Raw genomic sequence first — 20,085 nt, forward strand, 5'->3', positions numbered from 1 at the left:
AAAGATATACAATGTTGTTCATGCGTATGTACAATGCAAGCTGTTATGTACAGCGAAAATAACTTATTTGTGTATGCAGTGATGTTCATATGTACAATGCAAAAATTTGTACAACAAAAACGGCACATTCATAATGTTCGAGATGATGAAACTTATATAAACAGTAAAGGCTCTGTGTACAAACAAAGGAGTCTTTCACAATGTAAGGTGATGTTTTTGCATCCACCTATGAGGACAATTTGCTCTCGTGCTCAAGAACAATATTTCACAAAAAAGGACATGTTTCTGATAAAGAAAAGGAGTATTCACACTGTAGTTTCACAGTGGTACAAACTCTAGCCCACCTCCTCAGTAGGGGAGGAAAGGCATGGACACTCTGTTCTTAACAATAATGAATCGCGTAGACCAGCGTCGGAGGAAAGCCTCCTCTCCCAAAATAACTAGTTCTTCATTGAGATGCATAAGCATTACGTTTCTTAACCGATGTAGCAGAGGAAACATGGCTCTCTGAGGGCGTCCCCTCAGATGAGCCGATCCCCTCCGCTTCCATAGAACGAAGGCTCCAATAGCCATTAAAAGTTCGACAAAAATATCCCTGTGGCGAGACTTCCACTGCATACTTATTTGAAACATACTGGTAACCATGCGCCAAAAAGTGCGCGCTACAATGCATTCATGAAAGACATGGTGCAACGTTTCGACACGGCCGCATTGCGGACATGTGGCGGAGGGCGCCACGCCCCACGCCGCAAGGCGGTCGGCCGTCGGTAGAGCCTCCCATTCCCTAAGCCAGTTGAAATCACGGACTTCGGCGGGGAGGGACGTGTTTCTAAAAGCCCAACGTCTTCTCGCGCGGCATTTCCGGCGCTGTTCGTCAGTTAGACTTTTGAATGCTATTTGTTCACTCAAGTCAGTGGGAGACATTTCCATCAGTTCTTGAACTGGAAAATCATTTCGCCATTGTTGCAAAGATTTTATCACATGCGTATAATACGCCGGTGGCTGTTCAGCAGCTGGTCCCGTTTCGTTTGTTAAACCGAAAAACCTTCTAGAGGTGCCTAGCAGATATACTACGAGTTGCCTGCCTCGATACGATGAGTTTTCTAAAAGTGCCCATGTGTTTTTTAGAGCCAACATGCGGCACATTACATCAAGGTTTGGAATACTGAGCCCACCCCATTTTACTGGTAGGCGGACCAAGGCTCTGGAAACAGCTTCAGCGTGGCCATCCCAAAAAAAGGAGCCACACGCAGTGGCCACTCTCAGCAAAACCCGACGAGGCGGTCGAGCAATTCTGGCTACATAAAGCAGTGGCGCTGTTATGCTTGATTTGATAAGATAGGCTCTTTCAGTGAAAGGTAAGTGAAAAGTTCTGGCGATTTCAATGCGTCTGTCTACTTTACGTTGAATCTCTTTCCATGTGGTGCGAGCTACTTCACCAGTCGCAAGGAAGGTTACACCTAGGACTTTAACTCCTTGGACGATTTGGACGCCATCAGGGAATTCTTCAATGTGCACTCCAAAGCACAATGCCTTGCTTTTTCCGGGATTAAGACGTGCCCCCGACAGGTAGCTATAGGTGTGAAATATTCGCAAGAAGGCTCTATAACTATCTATGTTCCCAATAAACAACGAGATATCATCGGCGTAGGCCGCCACTTTCACTTCGCCCAGGCCTGGGAGAGGAAAACCGCGTATCGATGTGCATCTCTGAATTTGTTGCAATAATGGCTCTATACACAGTACAAAGAGTATTGCGGAGAGGGGACAGCCTTGTCGAATACCTCTGCTTACTGCAATAGGTTCAGATGTATAACCATTGACTACTAAGGACGCTTCTAAGTCAGTGTAGAGCAAGCGGAGAACTTCGGTTAAACGTGCTGGGAAGCCGTAACACTCCAGCACAGCGAAGAGATAGTTCCATTCGACACGATCAAAAGCTTTTTCCTGGTCTAAGGAAACAAAAATGCCAGATATTTGTGTTCTTGTAGCGTACGTGAATAAATCACGAGTCAACGCAAGCGAAGAATAAATCGTACGGCCTGGAACACAACATGTTTGTATGTCGCTTATTATTTCCGGAAGAACGGTAGTTATGCGGTGTGCAAGGATGGCTGCCAATATCTTATAATCTGAGTTAAGTAGGGAAATGGGCCTCCACGCCTTTGGATCGGACGGCTCTCCCTCGCTTTTAAGCAAGAGTATAACTCGGCTCTCTCGAAACGTATCCGGTCTGATCCCTTCGGCAAGAAGCCCATTTAGCATTATCAAAAGATGGACGTGTATTTTATCAAAGAAGGTTTTGTAGAAGCTTAGAGGTAACCCGTCAGGGCCAGCTGCGGCGGTAGTGTTCATGTGCTGAAGCACGAAGCGTAATTCTTCGAACGTCACTGGGCCGCACAGACCATCGCGAAGCTCCTCCGGTATGCGGGAAATTCCCGCGCAAAACTCGTTGACTGTGGTGGTATGGTTCACGTCGCTCGCGTACTCCGCCGTGAAAAGATTCAAAAAATGTGTTTCAAAGACCCTCATTATATCTTCTGCTCGTTTAGACTGTTCACCGTTCGGCAACTCAACGAAAGGAACATGCATTTGTTCGCCCAAGGAGCCGTTGCGAACGCTTCTAAGAACAGCTGGATCTGAAACCGGTCGTCCATTAATGAAAGACTGCGCAGCCGTGCGCGAGCTAAGACGTAGCAAAAGTTCGTACCGCGCCTTTAACTGATCGAGATAGTCATGCATTGCGAACGTCAGCGTCTCGCCTCTTCGTACAATACGCGCTTTTCGCAGCGTGTCGTTTATCTCCGTCGTCAGACGCGCTTTCCTTTCGCGCCCTGCTTTGATAAGTTCGGTGCGCCATCTGTTTTTCAATGCATCCCAGTTCCGAGGTTCAGGCGGGCAATCGCACACTTGCTCTAGCGCAATGCGGAGTAATGCTACGCTTTCAGGGTCGTGAATGAGTGTTGTATCCATTTTCCAATGGTTTCTAAAGGTAGTGGATTGCTGAAAGAAAAGTTTCACAGACACTGGAAAGTGGTCTGTGATGCGTGGTACGTCCGGTGGAAAATTTAGGACTTCGCAACTAAGGACATGTGTGGCTAGCGCTTCAGGAAAATAGTAGCGATCTAGCCGGCTCATGTTGGAACCCCGTTGCCAGGTTGCAACAAAATCATTCCCGTGAGTGTCAACCCACGCGTCTCTCAGCTTGAAATTGCGGATTAGTTGTCGCAGTGCGCGAGCTCCGCTATATTGCCTGCTCTGTCTGCGTCCGCGCGTGTCTCTGTCGATATCCTCAACACAGTTAAAGTCACCTACTAAGAAAGTGGGGTAGCTGTCGAACATAAAGGTGTCGAGTGAATCAAAAAATTCGGCAGAGCCTGCACGTTGAGCTGGGGCATATACTACAAGCGCCCTTACTCGTCTGCCGTGAAGGTTAAAATCCACTGCTAACGTGCGACCGTCAAAACCAAAAACACAGTGAGCTCCTTGACGTAACGCTGGCGTCATAAACACAACTCCAACTCCGCACATATTTGAGTCGGTCAACGAAAAAAAGGCTTCGACTCCAAAGAGTGAACAAAAGGATTGGACATCAAAAGGCGTTCTAAAGTTACATTCTTGCAGGAAAAGGATGTCGACATGACGTGACTTTGCAAAGTGCATAACTTCTCTCTGCTTATCTAGGCGTCTGAAACCTCTGACGTTTAAGGAGAGAAAATGCACCGTAGCCATTGTTAAAAAGGGAGCATGCGCAGAAATTTCAGGAAAAACCCTTGGAGAGGGTGGGGAGAGCGCTCAACGAGCTGACATGACTAAGAAGAGAGATGCTCTGACGTCGTCAGAGCATTAGCGAGTTTTTGGGGCTTACTACTGTCCGTCGAGCCCTCAGAGTCCGTGGTCGGTGGGTGGGCACGTTTGGTGGCTTGACGCTCTATTTCCATGGCACTGGCACCGTCACTCATCACGGCGGCCGAACCTGTGATCTTGTGAAGTGGGTTGGACAGGCTCAGCTTGCGGGTCTGAGCAGAGTATTTGCTGGCTCGGGTGCTCGTCGCCGTCGGAGGCATAATCATGGTCGTGGTCTTGTCTGGGCAGGTGATCGGGGCTTCTGCACGTCCCGTTGCTCGAGTGCCGCGTCCCATCGAAGTTCTCGGCGCCTCGGAGCTGCTGGTAGTACCACCTGTGTCGGAGCTGCAGCTCTCGTGGTCTCTGCTGGGTACGGACACTGGCGCTTCGGCTTTGGACGCACTGTGGTCCTCATAGGCGTCCGGCGAGGAGTCGCTGGTCTCGGCTGGGGCGCCGGGGGTTGACGACACTTTCTCAGACGGAGGAGGCAGGTCTCCTGCGTCTTGTGATTCGGCATGGGATTCAGTGCCTGGTGTGTCGGTATCGCTCTCAGTCTCGAGCGCCGGAAATTCTTCTTGCGGTGCGGGCGCTGGGGGCGTGAGGTCGTTGCCCTCTTGTTCGTCGGCTGCCGCTGCTGCAGCCGCTGCGAAGGATTTCGGACGAATGCAGTCCGCTGTCGCATGACTGCCGGAGCACTTGCGACACGGTTCTGTGCATCCCTCTGTAGCGTGCCCAAAGACATTGCATCGTGCACAACGGGGTGTGGAACAATCTTTGGCAATGTGACCAGCGTTCCGGCATTTAGAACACACTTTCTGGACTCCTCGGTAGTCGCACATGACGTTGTAGCCTTGGACTGTCAGAAAATTCGGGATTGGTTTTTTCATTTCAACTCGTGCTACACGGACGCCTGTGCCGACCCCAGGACGGCCTTTGAAGACTGGTTCATGGACATGTTGGACGTTACCATAGGCGGAGAGAGCAGTCGCTAGGGCTGCGTCACCTACCCACAGTGGTACCCGGAAGACTGTGACATGAACTATTTCAGGACCGACGCTGACGAGTGGAACTGATACGCCGTTCAAAAGAATGGCACCCCGGCTCTTCAGCTTGGTGGCTGCATGGACGTTTGCGGCTGCGGCGCCGAACTTTACGCCTCCCATGTGTTGGAGGGACTTGATACCGGCTGGGCCGGTTACTACTTCAAGGGCGTCGATAACATCGTCGACGGTGCTCCCCTCTGGAGCACTGAAGGTAAAGCAGTGCGCCTTGGGCGGTGGCGCTGCGAAAGCCATCACACTTTCCGTCCTGGCCCTGGCTCCCACGGCTTACGCTGTGGTGCCCGGGCGCTGGGTCTCGATGAAAGCCTGGACACAGCCGGGGGTAGTATCCAGGGGCCCACCACGATGCTTGAAGTGATGTAGTCGATGTCTCGGAGCCGATGTCTTTCTGTTTGTCGGCGCGTCCCTCGATTCAGCCACTCGGCCAAAGTTGAACCACTTGCACAAGGGCCAGCCATCGTGAACGGCTCACTAGGTTCATACTTGTGTACATGGTTGATCAAAAAGCAAACATTACGCATATCTGAGGCGCAACATCACTAGGTAAGTATTAGGTGGTGTGTTCCTTTAATAGAAAATACATAGATACGTAATTCTAGAGACCCTAGTTTCTTAAGCTGCGCTGAAAATGCGACTGCGCCTGAAACTTGGCCTTCCTCCGTGCCCTCTGCGCGAGCTCATTGTTGTGTTTCGGTTTCGGTTCAGTATTGCACTGTACGAAGTGCCATGGGGCGCCGCTCTGGCATTCCTGCTTTACCCAGGCGACGTGTAATATAAAAGAGTGTGTGAGAGTACTCGTTGAGTGCGGACGTTTCTTCTGATTCGGCGCTTCGTGCCAAACCGCGTGTTCGGGCTGGCTGGCGTCCCCGCCGGTCGCGTTGGTCACCGCCGGCCTTGCCTGCTGCTGCGCCGGGACTACCAGTCCGCAACACAGCATTCACGTTTCCCGACGTATTGCCAGATGGCGTTCATATCTCCGCCTCTTCTATCGTCTTTAGACGACATTTGCAGCGAAGCACGCAGATACGCGGCCAATTTTTGGTTTGGATTAGCGTGGTGCTATGAGTGAGGCCGACGCTTTTACGACGCTTGTAGTAATGTCGCCACCTCGCGGTGTGTTAAGGCGTTGACAAAATTGAACTTCTATTGAAAATGCGCCGAATGGCAGGGACGTGTAACGCGTTGCAGGTGCTAACGGCGGAGGCCACAGTAATGAAGAATTACTTTATTTTACCGCTCCCAGAGGGCAACACCACCCCGCCGACCGGGAGAGTGGTAGATATAAAAGGCGCGTTTGTAAAGCCTCTAGAGTCCGTGACCGTGGCGCAGTGGTTAGCGTGCCCGGCATCTGCTGTTGCGGATCGAGCGATCGTGGGTTCGATGCCCGTTGACAGAACTTTTTTCTTTGCCATCTGATCGTGTAAATTTTTTCGACGTCATTTCCGTGACGGAAATACGTCACTGATGTCTTGGTGGACCCCGGCATAAAACACTTTCGTGTTAAAAATATGGTTAGTAAAAGTTTCTGACACTTTTCTTGCATGGGTGAACTTCTGCACTCAGTGGATCGACAAACAAATGAAAGAAGATGCCTTTGGTTTGAAGACAGCACTAAATTTTTCGACCGCCCTTGACGTGACGCCGCGTTCCAATGTAACCAATGGAACGCAGCGCGCGCTGAGGGATGGATTTCACCTTTTCGTACTGTTAGCTCGTTAATAAGGGGGTGTCGCCAGAGCTCGGAAAGGTTCCGAATTTCGCCAAACTGGGGCCATCCTGCATAGCACCCATGGTTAGAGATTGCGGAGTAGTTATATAAGGAACAGATAGGTGATTATGCGGCTACAGAAACACACCTTAGAGACTTGGAATAGCCACCACATATTGGAAATTATGTTTGGTAAGGGCGCAACAGGATCGTATTAGAAAGCAAAGGGGAGGGGGGTGTTGTTGGAATGCTAGTTCATCGCGGATCCAAATGGGACAGAGTGAAAAAAAAAAAAAAACGTGTACAGAGCGCCTCTGGGTATCGGGCACAGTAGGTGGAAAGAAAACGGGGATAGGGGTAGGCTATTTGTAAACGGGGAATAAATGCAGAGAAAAGAATCAGGAGATAGTGCATTGCATAGGTACGGATATATTAAGGAATTTGGTAATGGGGCCGAAATCATGCTTCTAGGGGACATGAATGCCCACATACATAACCTTGACGGATATTCAGACACCAATCGCAAGTTATTACTAGATCTCTGCGAGCAACATAGTCTGGAGATAAACACGGGACCAAAGTGTGGTGGGCAGATTACGTGGGACGTCGTAAACAGGCAATGGAACATTGATTATTGTCTCACGACAGACGGAATATATGACAAACTGAGAGAAATGAGAATAGACGAGGAAGGGATTAACAGCTTGGGTAGTGATCATAAACAAATATAACAGTACAAATGGGACATAAAACTTAAAATAAGAGCATAGAATCAAAGTTTGGCAGCTGGTATTTAAATGACAAACAAATAACAAATATAGCCGCAAGAATCGAGGAAGAAGTAGGCAAAACACAAGGCAAGGATTGGGAGTATAATGAGCTGTTATATCTAATGACGAAGGAGATAGGGAAAGAGAAGAAGACTATTTGCTGGAAAGGAAACAGCAATCCAAAATGTTGGTGGGACAAGAAAATTCGGGAAGTGATCAAAAAGTGACGTGAAGCATCACGGGAGCTTAGATAGGCAATGAAAAAGGAGAAGTAGCCGCAGGACGAAGTCAACAAATTATGGGAAATATATTTAGAGAAAAAATTCATTGTACAAATATTGGTCGAAGCCATAATAAAAGTGAAAGTGAACGCTGGGCGACAGATTCACGAAAAAAAGGCCGCGCCTAGGGTATTTTGGATCCCCGTAAAAGCGCTATGTAGGAAGTCTGTTACAATGCAACAGCATATTGTAGATGGAGGAAATCCATTGGAAGGGTACGAAGCGCTCAGTTACATCCAAAAGGTAACAGCCGATTCGTTTAAAAAGATCGTCCAGGGGATTTCCCCGGTGGCCCATACGACAGAGTGCCAGATGATAACTGGGACTCACTGATTTAAAAAGGCGTTGGGTACTAGGTCAGTTTAGGCTAGCAGATCTGTCTTTTTTGGCGCTATCTACAAGCACACCATAAATTTACGCGCACCCTGTCAATGTTTATTGTTCATTATGCGGAATACGAATATCTCCACCGGGACTGAATGGTGGCTCAAGATGCCATGGCTATATATACCAGATGGTCGGTGTAAGGCTGTGTAGCGCGAGCGCTCCGTCCATGTAGTATTTCACAATATGCAATGTTGTGTGTATGGTTGGGCGCGTACGTGTGCCTTCTATGCTGATGTCATCTATATTTGGATGTTCTATGAATGGTGGTCTTTATTTTAACTGTTTGTCAGTGATAAGGGTGTTGAGATGATTGGCAACCCCCCTCTCCCCCCTCCCCCAAGATATGGGTGTTTTGATTCGTGCAAACGCCTTTTTCCTAGGGTGTAAGGACGTTAGACACGGTAAAATCACCTTAAAGATGTAAACTGGTTTGTACACTTAAGTGCTACATGATGAGTGCGATATAGGGAGGTGGAGGGAAGGTGGATATGGAGCAAACGGTAGGTGGTGGACATGGCTGTCGTTACCTTGCGAAGTTCTAGAGGCCTTATAATTTCACAGGGTTGTCGCAGTATAGCAAGTTCAGTTTGCTGACCGGAACTGATATGCCCCATCTTGCACAGCGGAGTGCGGAAGTGGTGCTGAAGGAAACACGATGGTAAATTAATCTTACGCGTAGCCTTTCCACAATATTTCGAACGAAATGGCCGAAGATTTTATTATTGCTATATCCCCCGTTAAATCTTACGAGAAGAGACGTACGATTGTGCTTTGACGGCCCTTTTCTGTCTAATAGAAATTACTTCAACAAGTTATTTTAAGGGCACCTATTCACCTCCGATGAATTATTAACACTTCAAGTAAACGCGCGCATCGAGTTCAGAATGCTGTCAAGATCAACAATGCTAAACGCGGCAGCGCTGTGAGCCGCTGGTGCCCCACAAATTCCCAGAAACAATCTCCTCTCGGGGCCTTTCGGTAATCCTCGGCTGCCTCAGCGTTCGCCGTGACGTCAACATTGGCGCCTGCCCATGTCATCCACAAAAAGAACCTGTTTTTGCCTGCGCGCAGGTACGCGCGCTCCCCCTCGTCTTCCTCGCACGGTGTGGAGGAGCACTCAGACCGCGCTCGCGTTATTCTTACAAGCTAATTATTTTTATTAATTTGCTACTAATGTTTTCTTCGGTCATCCAGAACAGCACAAAGTCCTCCTTAAGGCCTGCGTTGTCTCGCAGCTCTTTCAGCAATGTGGCGAATCAAGGTAGTCTCGACGAGAGAGCCAAATACAAAGCTGAAGCAGCCAAACATCCACACGTCTCCTCCCTGTAAAATACATGTATGAACACGAACTTGTCAGTGACTTCGAAAAACCTTTGCAGGGCAAAAAAGAAAAAAAGAAAAAAAGAAAGAGATACAGTATAAATTCATTTGAAGCTGTTTACGAATAAACGCCTGCATAAACTTACTGGCGCATTTCGGTCTGTCTCGTAATATGACAGGCCGATCAAATTACGTCTTTTCCTTGTATAGGTCAAATTCAAGTAACTCTCATAACGTGCGCCCGTTCTATAGCGTCGCGATATATGAAGAAAATATGAATGAGATATATGATTAGGCACGCTTCAATAAACTCCATTACAACGCTGATTTGTGTGCGAGAAGCAGGTCGACGTAAATGGCGAGCAATGCCGTACAGAAGCCTAGTGTATGCCACCGCGTTTCGTTATATCACGTACATTTTGTTACGATACCGCCTGCAACAAAGACGCCACCGACATTTTGAGGCGGCTTTACCTGAAGAGGCGCACGTAATAGCATGACAGACCGCCGTGACAGGGCGGATAATTAAAACCATGGTCTAATAATCACTTTCTTAACAAATCACATGCAGCGCACGTGTTGCATTTGCCACATTAAAACCAACGAGCAGCCGCGACATGTTTTACCAGTATATGACAGAAATGGTAACACAATAGCAGGTCTTCAGATATATCTGGCACTGACATATGCAGCGAGCATTTGTGTTAGTGTTAACAGTTTACAAAAGACGTGCCTCTAGCAAGGTTGGTGGTCACCTGAAGTGCACGAAGTCCTTATTTAGACTTCCGTTGCCTTCCAGGAAAGGAAAATGATAGGTTAATCTTAAGAGACAGGAAGAGAGCAGAGTGGGTCAGGGAACAAACGGGGGTTAGGGATATCATAGTTGAAATTAAGAAGAAGGAATGGATATGGGCCGGGCACGTAGCACGTCGGCAGGATAACCGGTGGTCATTAAGGGTAACTGACTGCATTCCAAGAGATGGCAAACGCGTGAGGGGGAGACAGAAAATTGGGTGGGTAGATGAGATTAAGAAGTTTGTAGGTATAACGTGGCAGCAGAATGCACAGGACCGGGTTGATTGGCGGAACATGGGAAAGGCCTTTGCCCTGCAGTGGGCGTAGACAGGCTGATGATGATGGTGATGCCTTTCAGCTCATTTCGTTGTGTGGTGGAACCAAGGTAGATTCGACGAGAGAGCCAAATGCGAAAGTGAAGCGGCCAAGCATGCATATATCCATACCGACGCGTTTTTAAAGAAACTTTTAGGGAGGGACATGACGAAAGCGGCGCCGAACCTGGGATCCCGGAGAAACCTTCGTAGCTTTATGACTCCTTCCAAGTTAAGATTTTGCATTTGTGGAACAAAGTGTAAATTTGCCGCTAAGAAAACTAAATGGTGTTGCCCACTGTCGCTTAGGCAGTTGGTCCCATGGCAACTTCTCACGCCAAGTAACGTCCACCTCATCATGCAGTCGTTCCCATGAAATGGCGAAATTGTGTGAAATTTAATACAAAGAAGCTTAAATGGCTAGGTTCTGACGGATCGAGTCCGCGGAGAAAACGAGGCGTAAAGCAACAATACTGGCCGCCCTTCGCCCCCTCGCGACCGCCGATGCCTCTTTCATAAGTGTCGCGATGCTCTGCGGTGGCACTTCCCACCAGACGTTGTGCCCCTTTGTCCCGTGACGTAGGGATCACGCTGGCGCTGTTATCAGCAGTTGACCTTTGGACTCGCCAGGGGACGGACGCGTGTCGTTCGCTCGGAGGAATAACAGCGGGAATCGAAGGAGCGCCAACACGCACAGGAGCGCGAACAGGGGCAAAAACGACGTGAAGACAGCTGCCGCATAACGTGGAGCCGCATCCGCTGGCTGCCATATTCGCAGTAGTGGAAGGGCTCTGAATTTTTAAAACGACTGTTCAGAATAAAAAAACAACAACATAGATGTTAGATACAGTTTCAGAAAGCAAAAGAGGCGTGCGCTTACGGTTACGTAGTTGCTGGGCGGTAGGGACTGCCTCACAGCGGACATCTGGGCGTACAGGGCGAGCAGCAACATGAGGGTGAGGGAGATCCTCTCTGGAACGTGTCGCGACCGCATCCAGAAGACGCACCAGGAGAGACAAACGAGCAACGCGCTCGGCAGGAAAGTCGCTATTAGAGGCGGTGTCAGCCTCCGCGAAAACCGCAGCTGCAGGTGCAGGCCCGCGAAAGGGGCAGCTGCGAAAAGGCATGTCGACAAGTGGCACTTACTTTTGAGAAGTGAATCACAAGGGCACGACAGGGCGTGACAGGGGCAAAGCCACTCGAGGTCAGGCGGAAGAAAAGTTGTCTGCGGTAGACGCTTCCTGGTTCTCATTGCATGTTTTCCAATAGAACTGGCCTGGGAAAATAGTCCGCTGAATCGGCCGCTACTCAACGGTCCAACTATAGAGACGGCCGCGAGCGCCACCACACGTGCGTAGCTGCGAATAAGGGTTGCACGGGAAGGGTGGTGGCAGCGAGGGGGCCGTTTGTAGGTAAATACATGTATAATAAGCATAAATGTAAAAAAAAAAGTACTGGCTCACTAGTGATCGAGAGAAGATGCTAGCCTGAAATGGCCACCGGCAAAGCAGATTGGTTAATCACACAGCGTCGTGCAATATGAACCGGCGCGCGCTCTCTTCTTCATTGTCGTCCACTTCCAATTCTGCTTCGCTCCCAAAACACGTACGCTCATTTCTCCGGCGTAGTAGGATTTGACCAATTTCTCAGGCACATATTTTTAAATGCGTATCACTTTAGGGGCCCGGCTTGTCGTCCACCCATAGATCTCACGTGCAGAGTTGCCAGGTTTGGCTACTTTGCGCCAATTTGGCGACCTTTTAAATGCGAATGCATTTCTTAGTCGGGCTATGTCAGGCATCCGGCGTTCTCCGCGGCGCCCTCTCCCATAGCAACAGCTGCGGGCGCGCGTGCTTATCCTCGCCCCTAGCAAACGGAGCATGTGGTGCGAGAGAGTGTAGGAGAGGGTAGGTGTAGTGCTTCACTGCTCCTTCTCTCGCCGTTCGCTTTCTCTCCTCCATGCGCCCCACTCTCCCGTCCGCTCGCGCCTCACTCTCGACCGTTCGCTGGCTGGGCGCCTCTCAAGGCGATGGCAGAAGTCGGTGAAGGCGAATGTCTGACGGCAACGGTACCCTCTCTCGGCGCAAGAAATGCATTCGCATTTCCTCACGATTCCCTTCGGGGAAGTGGGGGCATTTTTTTAGTCTGATGGCGGTATAGAAAGTGGCTTGACCAGGGGCGTAGCCAGAAATTTTTTTCGGGGGGGGGGGTTCAACCATACTTTATGTATGTTCGTGTCTGCGTTTGTATGTGTGCGTGTATATATATACACAAGCAAAACTGAAAAATTTCGGGGGGGGGTGTTGAACCCCCCAACCCCCCCCCCCCCTTGGCTACGCCCCTGGGCTTGACTACTTCGCTTCTTTTTGTCTACTTTCTCGCTCCTCCAAGTTGGACAAAATTATCGATATCTGGTCACGTGGCAGCCGCTGGCGTTCGAGTATGCGATGTCAAAACACGATAGACAAGGCGTGTTTAATTTGGTGTTTGTATTACACGAAAGAAAAGGCGTTTGGATATGGGGCTGGGTCTCAGGGAAAACTGTCGCACGAGGCTTCACTCTGCAGACCACCTATTGCTGAACGCGACTTTAAACCATGATTGGAAGTGAACAGGACAATTGAAAGCGCTCCACATCCACGGCGCTCTGCATTCATTGACCTTAGCGACTGGATATCAGACGAAGTTCTCGTGTCGTTTCTTGGAATCAAGAACAAACTGTGACGACTGAATATTAATAACTGTTAGAACTTCGTCATTACTCAAAAAATGATTGCGCAAGTAACACAATGTATGCGTCAATCCCAGCGACTGCGATTTTGAGCGCACTTATGCGGTGCTCATTTTGTGGCGTTAGTAATTATATGCACGCTCTTAGCAGGTTGTTACCATTTACCACTGGCGGTACGCAGGGCTCTGAGATGCTCCAGCGTGGCAGAGGCTTGCCTGCTATCACCCGCTAGGTGGCGCAAAGGGCGCGCTTTAAAAACGAATTAAAAAAAAAAACGAAATAAGGAGGGAAAGGTTTTATGATAATTCAAGGGGAAGCGCTTTACTGTTTGAAGCAAGGTCGGGCTGCCTTAGAACGCGTAGTTATAAAGCGAGATTCAGTAACGAAGAAGAACAATGTACATGCTGATTGAATGTGGCGATATTCACCCAGGTATACGTGTGGGCACGAGTCTACATGAAGCCTTGGGTTTTAGGGACAACAATGGAAAGCTGAACACGTCCGCGATAGAAATAAGTAAGAGACGGTTAGAGTATTTGTGGCAGAAAAGTAGAGATAAAGTACAAAAATAAATAATGGGGAAAAATAAGGTCATTCTGCCTTAAGAGGCAGAGAGATGGACCGTGAATTTATATTATTTTGGTATAATAACATAGATTTAATCAATGTAGATAAGGTATTAGGCCAACATGAAACAAGGAAGTTTTTTTTTTCTCTTCGAGCCTGGTGGCAGACATGTCACCACCCCGTTGTAAAGGGGACGCTCATAGCATCCATCCATCCAAAGGTCGTCGCCTGCTCATGTGGCGTGATCACGCTCAATACCAAGTGATCAATACATGCCTAATACAAGGCTAGCAACGCACAAAACAGGGTTAAAATAGACGAACGAGGTCAAAATAATGTAATTAACAGGAATAACAAAGAAGTAATCACAATAATTAACTTAAAATCGCTAGAAGCACTTCGGAAACATGCCGTTGACTCCAGCGCCGCACAAGACAGGGCGCCATTACCTCAACAAAGCGCACGATTGATCCTACCACCAGCGCTCCTGCGGCGCTACATCTGAAGGAGGAAACATCCTGACGGAACTCGCTGCAGACGATGCGTATCTCAAATGCCGTAACAAGCGCCAAGTGGATAGAGCGCAGTGAAAAGTAGCGCGCATGTGGCACACCGAGTTTGCGAATCTCTATACAAGAATATTCTACTCACGCCGGGCAAACTGTACATACTTCAAACATTGACGTCATCGGCGGTTTGGTAACCGGAGCAACGGGAACTACGAACGGGAATCGCCGGGTGCCCGTGCTACGCACTTCCTCATGTTTCACTGTAGTGGAGCTGCGCTTAGCGCAGTACAGTGAAACCTCGGTGATACGAATCTCACGGGACCACCAAAATATTCGTATCACCAGAAAGCATAGAAAATTAGCATGCGAGAATATAAAGCTCGCGTACATTGTCATTTATTGTTTGTCAGGGCTGCGGAAGCGTCAGGAAGAATCCTGAATGATTGTCAGCTAAGTTTTTACATGTCGGCAATGATACCAGCACTCATAAATATACGGGCCGTACGCGCGCATTAAATAATGAAGCAGGTGTGTTGTGACCCGCGACACTCGGAGGCCGTGACGCGTCTCTGAAGGTAAGAAAAGACCGCAAGAAAAGTGTTTCTCTTACACAGTGATTCTGACGATTTGGCGGTGCGGCGTGCATGCCCACGCTTGCGTTCCCGCGCTCGCACGTGCTTGGCGAGTCTTCCGCGACAGCGCAGACAGCACCTCTTCGTACATGTGTGGTAGCGAACGTTCGTATCAAACGCCGCTGGGTGAAAATCAGTTCGCAACATGCGTACTCCACTACACTGCAGGCCAATGGGCTTTGGCCGGGACCAACGAAAAATTCGTATCACCCCGAAATTCGTATGAGCTGTGATCGTATCACCGAGGTTTCACTATTTAGAACTGCAACAACCACCACATAGGAACGACATTTTTACCCGCGGACGGCTTTTCCGTTGACAAGTGGTGAGTAGCGGAGCTTGCCCAATTTATGTGGCACATAAGCGCTAGGAGTTTTTACAGCAGAGCTCTTACGCTCGAGACTGGCCGTGCGTCGTTGATCGAAAATTATCATCATCATGAACCGGCACGCGCCCTCCTCCTCACTGTCGTGCACTTCTTCCTCTTCTGCTTCGCTGCCAGAACACGTGCGCACATTTCTCCGGCGTAGTAATATTTGACCAATTTCTGGGGCCAGCTACGCGCTAAGCGCGTCCTGCAGGACATAAAGTTTTTCCAATCCAATCCGATACGACGTTCTTGGTTTGTTTGTTTGTTTGTATTCTCAAGATTATGGCACATGCGTACACTGGGGTTATTGGCCAAGACTGCGTATCGTAAAATTTTGATGATAACTTCAAGAAGGCTTATTAATAATAAAAAGCTAGACAGAGAGGAAGAAGGAAATAAGGGCTAATATATTAAGCAAATTCTGGAATTTGGAGCGGACCAGATAGCTGTATACATCTGAACAGTACAATTTGGAAGGAATATGTTAGAATTTAGCGAATTTTTAATTACTTTAAGAATATTTATTAATGTAGAGATTAAAATGGGATACGTTTAGTAGATCCAATAAAGCTACAAACCGCATCAACTACATCCCTGTGGCAATGTCCCGAAACGGTGGCGCCGAAGATTAGTACAATTTCTACAGCTAAATTGAAACCTACCTGCGATAGCGGAATAATGAGGCCTTTTTTAAAGTAATGAATATCTAAGCCATGACAAAAATAATGTTCAGTAGCTTCTATATCTTCGCAGAATCGACAGAGGGGCGATATCGCCAGACCAGCCCTGTGTAACTATATGTTTAATGGGGTTACACGGCATCGAAATCTGCTTATCATAACTTAAAATGTCTAATTTTCTATAACTGCATGATCGATGTTATATATTGGAAGTAACGAAATTATTTTGCCATCCAGCAATGCTCGCGCTAAGGGATCGGCCATCTCATTTAATTGTAACCCACAGTGACTTGGAGCCCCCAATACCTCTAGGAGCTTCAGCTGGGGCGGCACTAATGTGTGGAATGTCATTAGGGATCGTGAGTTATCTGAAGCTGTAAGAGCGGTGCATACCGAAAGAGAATCTGTTATTATGATCGCACCGATTTCCTTCGAAGGGAGTTTTCGAAGCGCCAGAGAGATAGCGATGAGCTCAGCTTCAAAAACAGAAGTGAAATCTCCAGCTTGACAGAGAATGACCAGCTGGGAGGCAATTCGTATGCCTGCGTTTTCACCGTTCACACAAGCATCGGTGGCTATTACGTTATTTGTTTGTGCATGTATAAGGTAATCTTGTAACGTCTTATTTAAGTACCTGAGTGATCAGAATTTGAATTTTGGAGAAAAAATCTCACCATATTCTATCCCAATATTCTGATTTCAGCCATTAGCTTCAATCACTTTCCTAATGTGCACATTTATACTGTCCAGTTTATTTTGTACAAATATTATCTAGGGCGTGTGAAAGCGCTGCCAATGAGTAAGAAAAAAGGAGTATGGGTTACTGATAAAGGCGTATTCAGATCTTCTTGCTGGTAAGCTATGAAATTTTAAAAATCTTTGTACCGTTAAGATGCGGAATCGATAAAGCAATGTTGGCAGGTGCTCTTCCTGATAAAGTACATTATTAGCCACGGACTTGGGGAGTCCCAGACACATGCTCAGTGCTTCTCGCTCCAACAGAACCAGAGGCTTTTTTTAATAAACAGGGTCGACCGAGATTATTATACATTGAAATTCCAGTATTGGGCGCATGTACGTACATTTTGTACATTATCCCGCGGACGGCTTCTTCGTTTACAGAAGTGGTGAGTAGTGGAGCTCGCTCAATTTCTGCAGCACATACGAACTAGCAGTTTCTGCAGCAGAGCTGTTATGCTCTAGGTCGGCCGGGCGTCGTAGATAGAAAATTATCATCATCATGAACCGGCACGCGCTCTCTCCTTCATTACCGTCTTCTGCTTTGCTCCCAGAACATGTGCGCCCATTTCTCCCGCGTGGGATGCAATTATCCGATGGGCGAGACAACGAGTACAAAGAGAAAGAAAGAGATAGAGAGGAAAGAAATATAAAGATAGTGAAAGAGAGAATTTCTTGGCGCAGAAATTTCTTGGCGAGAGCAAGCATAGCCATGTATAGTATAGTATAGTATAGTATAGTATAGTATAGTATAGTATAGTATAGTATAGTATAGTATAGTATAGTATAGTATAGTATAGTATAGTATAGTATAGTATAGTATGGTATAGTATAGTATAGTATAGTATAGTATATAGTATAGTATAGTATATTATAGTATAGTATAGTACAGTATAGTATAGTATAGTATAGTATAGTATAGTATAGTATAGTATAGTACAGTACAGTATAGTATAGTATAGTACAGTATATTATAGTATAGTATAGTATAGTACAGTACAGTATAGTATAGTATAGTATAGCATAGTATAGCAAGTGGTGGGAAAGAGAGAGGTGAGAGGGTAAAAGCCTAGCCAAGCTAGGACCACCTACGTGCCCACAGCGCTTGGGCTGTCGCTTCTTCCTGTGTCCCGTCCTAGCACTGTTGTCAGAAGTTTAGTATGTACCGACAAGCCCGCATTAATGCCCTGTATCAGTTCGTGCCCACCAGCTCTGCTGTGACTCAGCCTTTCGCGACTTAGTGCAAGCTGCGTTAATTTGAAGTGATAGCGTTAAAGAGCTCGTTTCGCAGATACCGTCGGCGTCGGTGTCTTTGGTTGTGAGCGAAAAATCATCATCTTGTCCGTGACCGAAAAAATCGAGGGAGATGAAATAAAATAAATAATAAAAAACACTTGGTTCGAGAGGGAGTCAAACCCAGCCCGACTGCGTGGCAAGCAGCTGTTCTACCACAGAGCTACGCCATAGCTTGGAATCGCACAGGAAATTAACTTAATGCTTCACAAACCTACGCGTCTGCGTCCAGGTCTGACAGTACGAGATGTAATATCGCAGTAAAACGGGGTTACAAGCGTACATTGAAATCGGGCGTTCACATGATGTGAACTGCATAACGCGTGGTGGTTTTAAAGGCGGCCACCCATTCCAAAGGCACCACCATTACTGCGCGTATTTCCTTCACGAACACGTAGTGCATAGGTGCATCGTAACTTCGAAAAAAGCATCACGGCGTAATTGCTGTGGTTCAAAGCACGCCAGCCATTACAAAGGACATACACATTGGGTGTGTATTCTCTTACACGTCGTAGTGGGTACACTGTTGTCAGAAAAGTGCTGTTGAAGAGGGCGGAAACCTTAACCCTTACTATAGGTATGTCGCGTGTGTGCGTGTTTGGCTGGCTGGCTGGGCGACTGAACATAATGACAAGCGAAACAGAGCGCGGTGAGGTTGGGGCCGGATATCGCTATCGCGTTCAACTCTTAAAGGCCAAGCTTAAGAGTCCCCCATATGTTTTCTACATCGTGTCCTGAAGAGTGGCACAAAGTGAAGCTTATTATTTGCTCTCCATCTGACGCTCAATAGCTATTCTGAGTCATTCAACTAACAAAAATGCTTAATAAACCAAAGGGACGTACGGGACATTGTGGAGGAAACTCTGAAGTCAACGAGGCTTATATTGCGGAGATTTAGCATATCGTTCATATGATGGCGCTTGAGAAAGCCAAGGCTCCCAAGTGACGGCCCTCGAATACCCGTAAAAATAGTAATGTTCACACATTAGTCAAAATATTGTCGTATCTATTTCATGTTACAGATGTATTCTGTTGCAGTGATAGGCGGCTGTATTGCAGGCCAAACCAAAGTACGTCAAATGTCTATTAGCTAACATTTTCTGTAGAAATAGTGGCCCACTGAAGTGCCGCCTAACGACAATAGTTCTCATGTAGGCCTCTGTTTACATTCGCGCGTGCATGAACGCTGACGTGGTTTATGTTTGCCTCGTTCAGTGTAGCGAGAAGCTGCAATGTGTATGCTTGTACAGCACTAATTGTTGTTTCTGCGGTTCCTTAACGTTGCTCTGCACAACCTATAGGCCTAATTTGATGGAAACCTACGCTAAGCTTTCACTGGCATCGATGGTCACGCGTTGAAGTGGGCGTTCACCGACACATAGTGTATTTATTCATAACTCGGCACGGCTGCTCAGTGATGTTGAACGTTGTCTTTCATTCCAACATGCGGAATGGCGGAAGCAGGGCAGAAGAGCTGCACCTGCAGCTTGAAAAACACCTGCACCCTGTTATGACAAGAAGTTGTAGCGCAGATTCCTGGCAGTGGTTTGACAAAAAGAAAGCCATATGTTCACAAAATACAAGATAAACACATACTCCACAAGACAAGACCAGAATAGTTGCACGTTTTACAGTTTCACTCACGTCACATGCCACGAGTATATATATAATGTGATATAATGCATTAAAAAGCTGTAACTGTGAGATATGGCTTTGGCTACGGCAGCGTATCTTGGAGTTTCTTGCAGGCTTAATTGTAATATGTCTACTAAAGGAACAATGCGCTCACATTCCTGGTTCCAGCTAGGCTTGTACTTTTGCACGAGTGGCAGCACGTCGTAGTCGTGAATCTGCATGGTGGGTCTCATACGAATCGCACCCGTTTCACTCCACACGAATGTCGTGTTTGGCTCCAGTTTGTAGTCTGTTTTGAAAGAGAAAGGAACACAAGTTTGTCATCGAGGTTGCAGGATCGTGCAGGACAAAGTTTCCGCAAACTAAGAGGCCTTTTCTAATGACAAATCTGTATGGATTGTAAGGAAGGCAGTGGACACGGGGCTCGAGCAGTGGACCCGGGGTAGTC

At 47.5% G+C, this 20,085-nt stretch overlaps 1 protein-coding gene across 1 annotated transcript in view; it reads right to left on the reverse strand.

The window, feature by feature from the left end:
- Nucleotides 1-19,858, reverse strand: part of LOC119381320 (monocarboxylate transporter 5) — a 98,568-nt gene extending 78,710 nt beyond the window's left edge. Inside the window, exons 1-2 of the mRNA XM_037649209.2 lie at nt 19,792-19,858; nt 3,869-4,489 (exon numbers count right to left, since the gene is read on the reverse strand). Coding sequence (XP_037505137.2) covers nt 3,869-4,489; nt 19,792-19,858 — 688 coding nt within the window. The remainder of the gene's footprint in view (nt 1-3,868; nt 4,490-19,791) is intronic.
- Nucleotides 19,859-20,085: the final 227 nt, after the last annotated feature.

Source organism: Rhipicephalus sanguineus, chromosome 2, assembly GCF_013339695.2.
Source record: "Rhipicephalus sanguineus isolate Rsan-2018 chromosome 2, BIME_Rsan_1.4, whole genome shotgun sequence".
Classification (NCBI taxonomy): domain Eukaryota; kingdom Metazoa; phylum Arthropoda; class Arachnida; order Ixodida; family Ixodidae; genus Rhipicephalus; species Rhipicephalus sanguineus.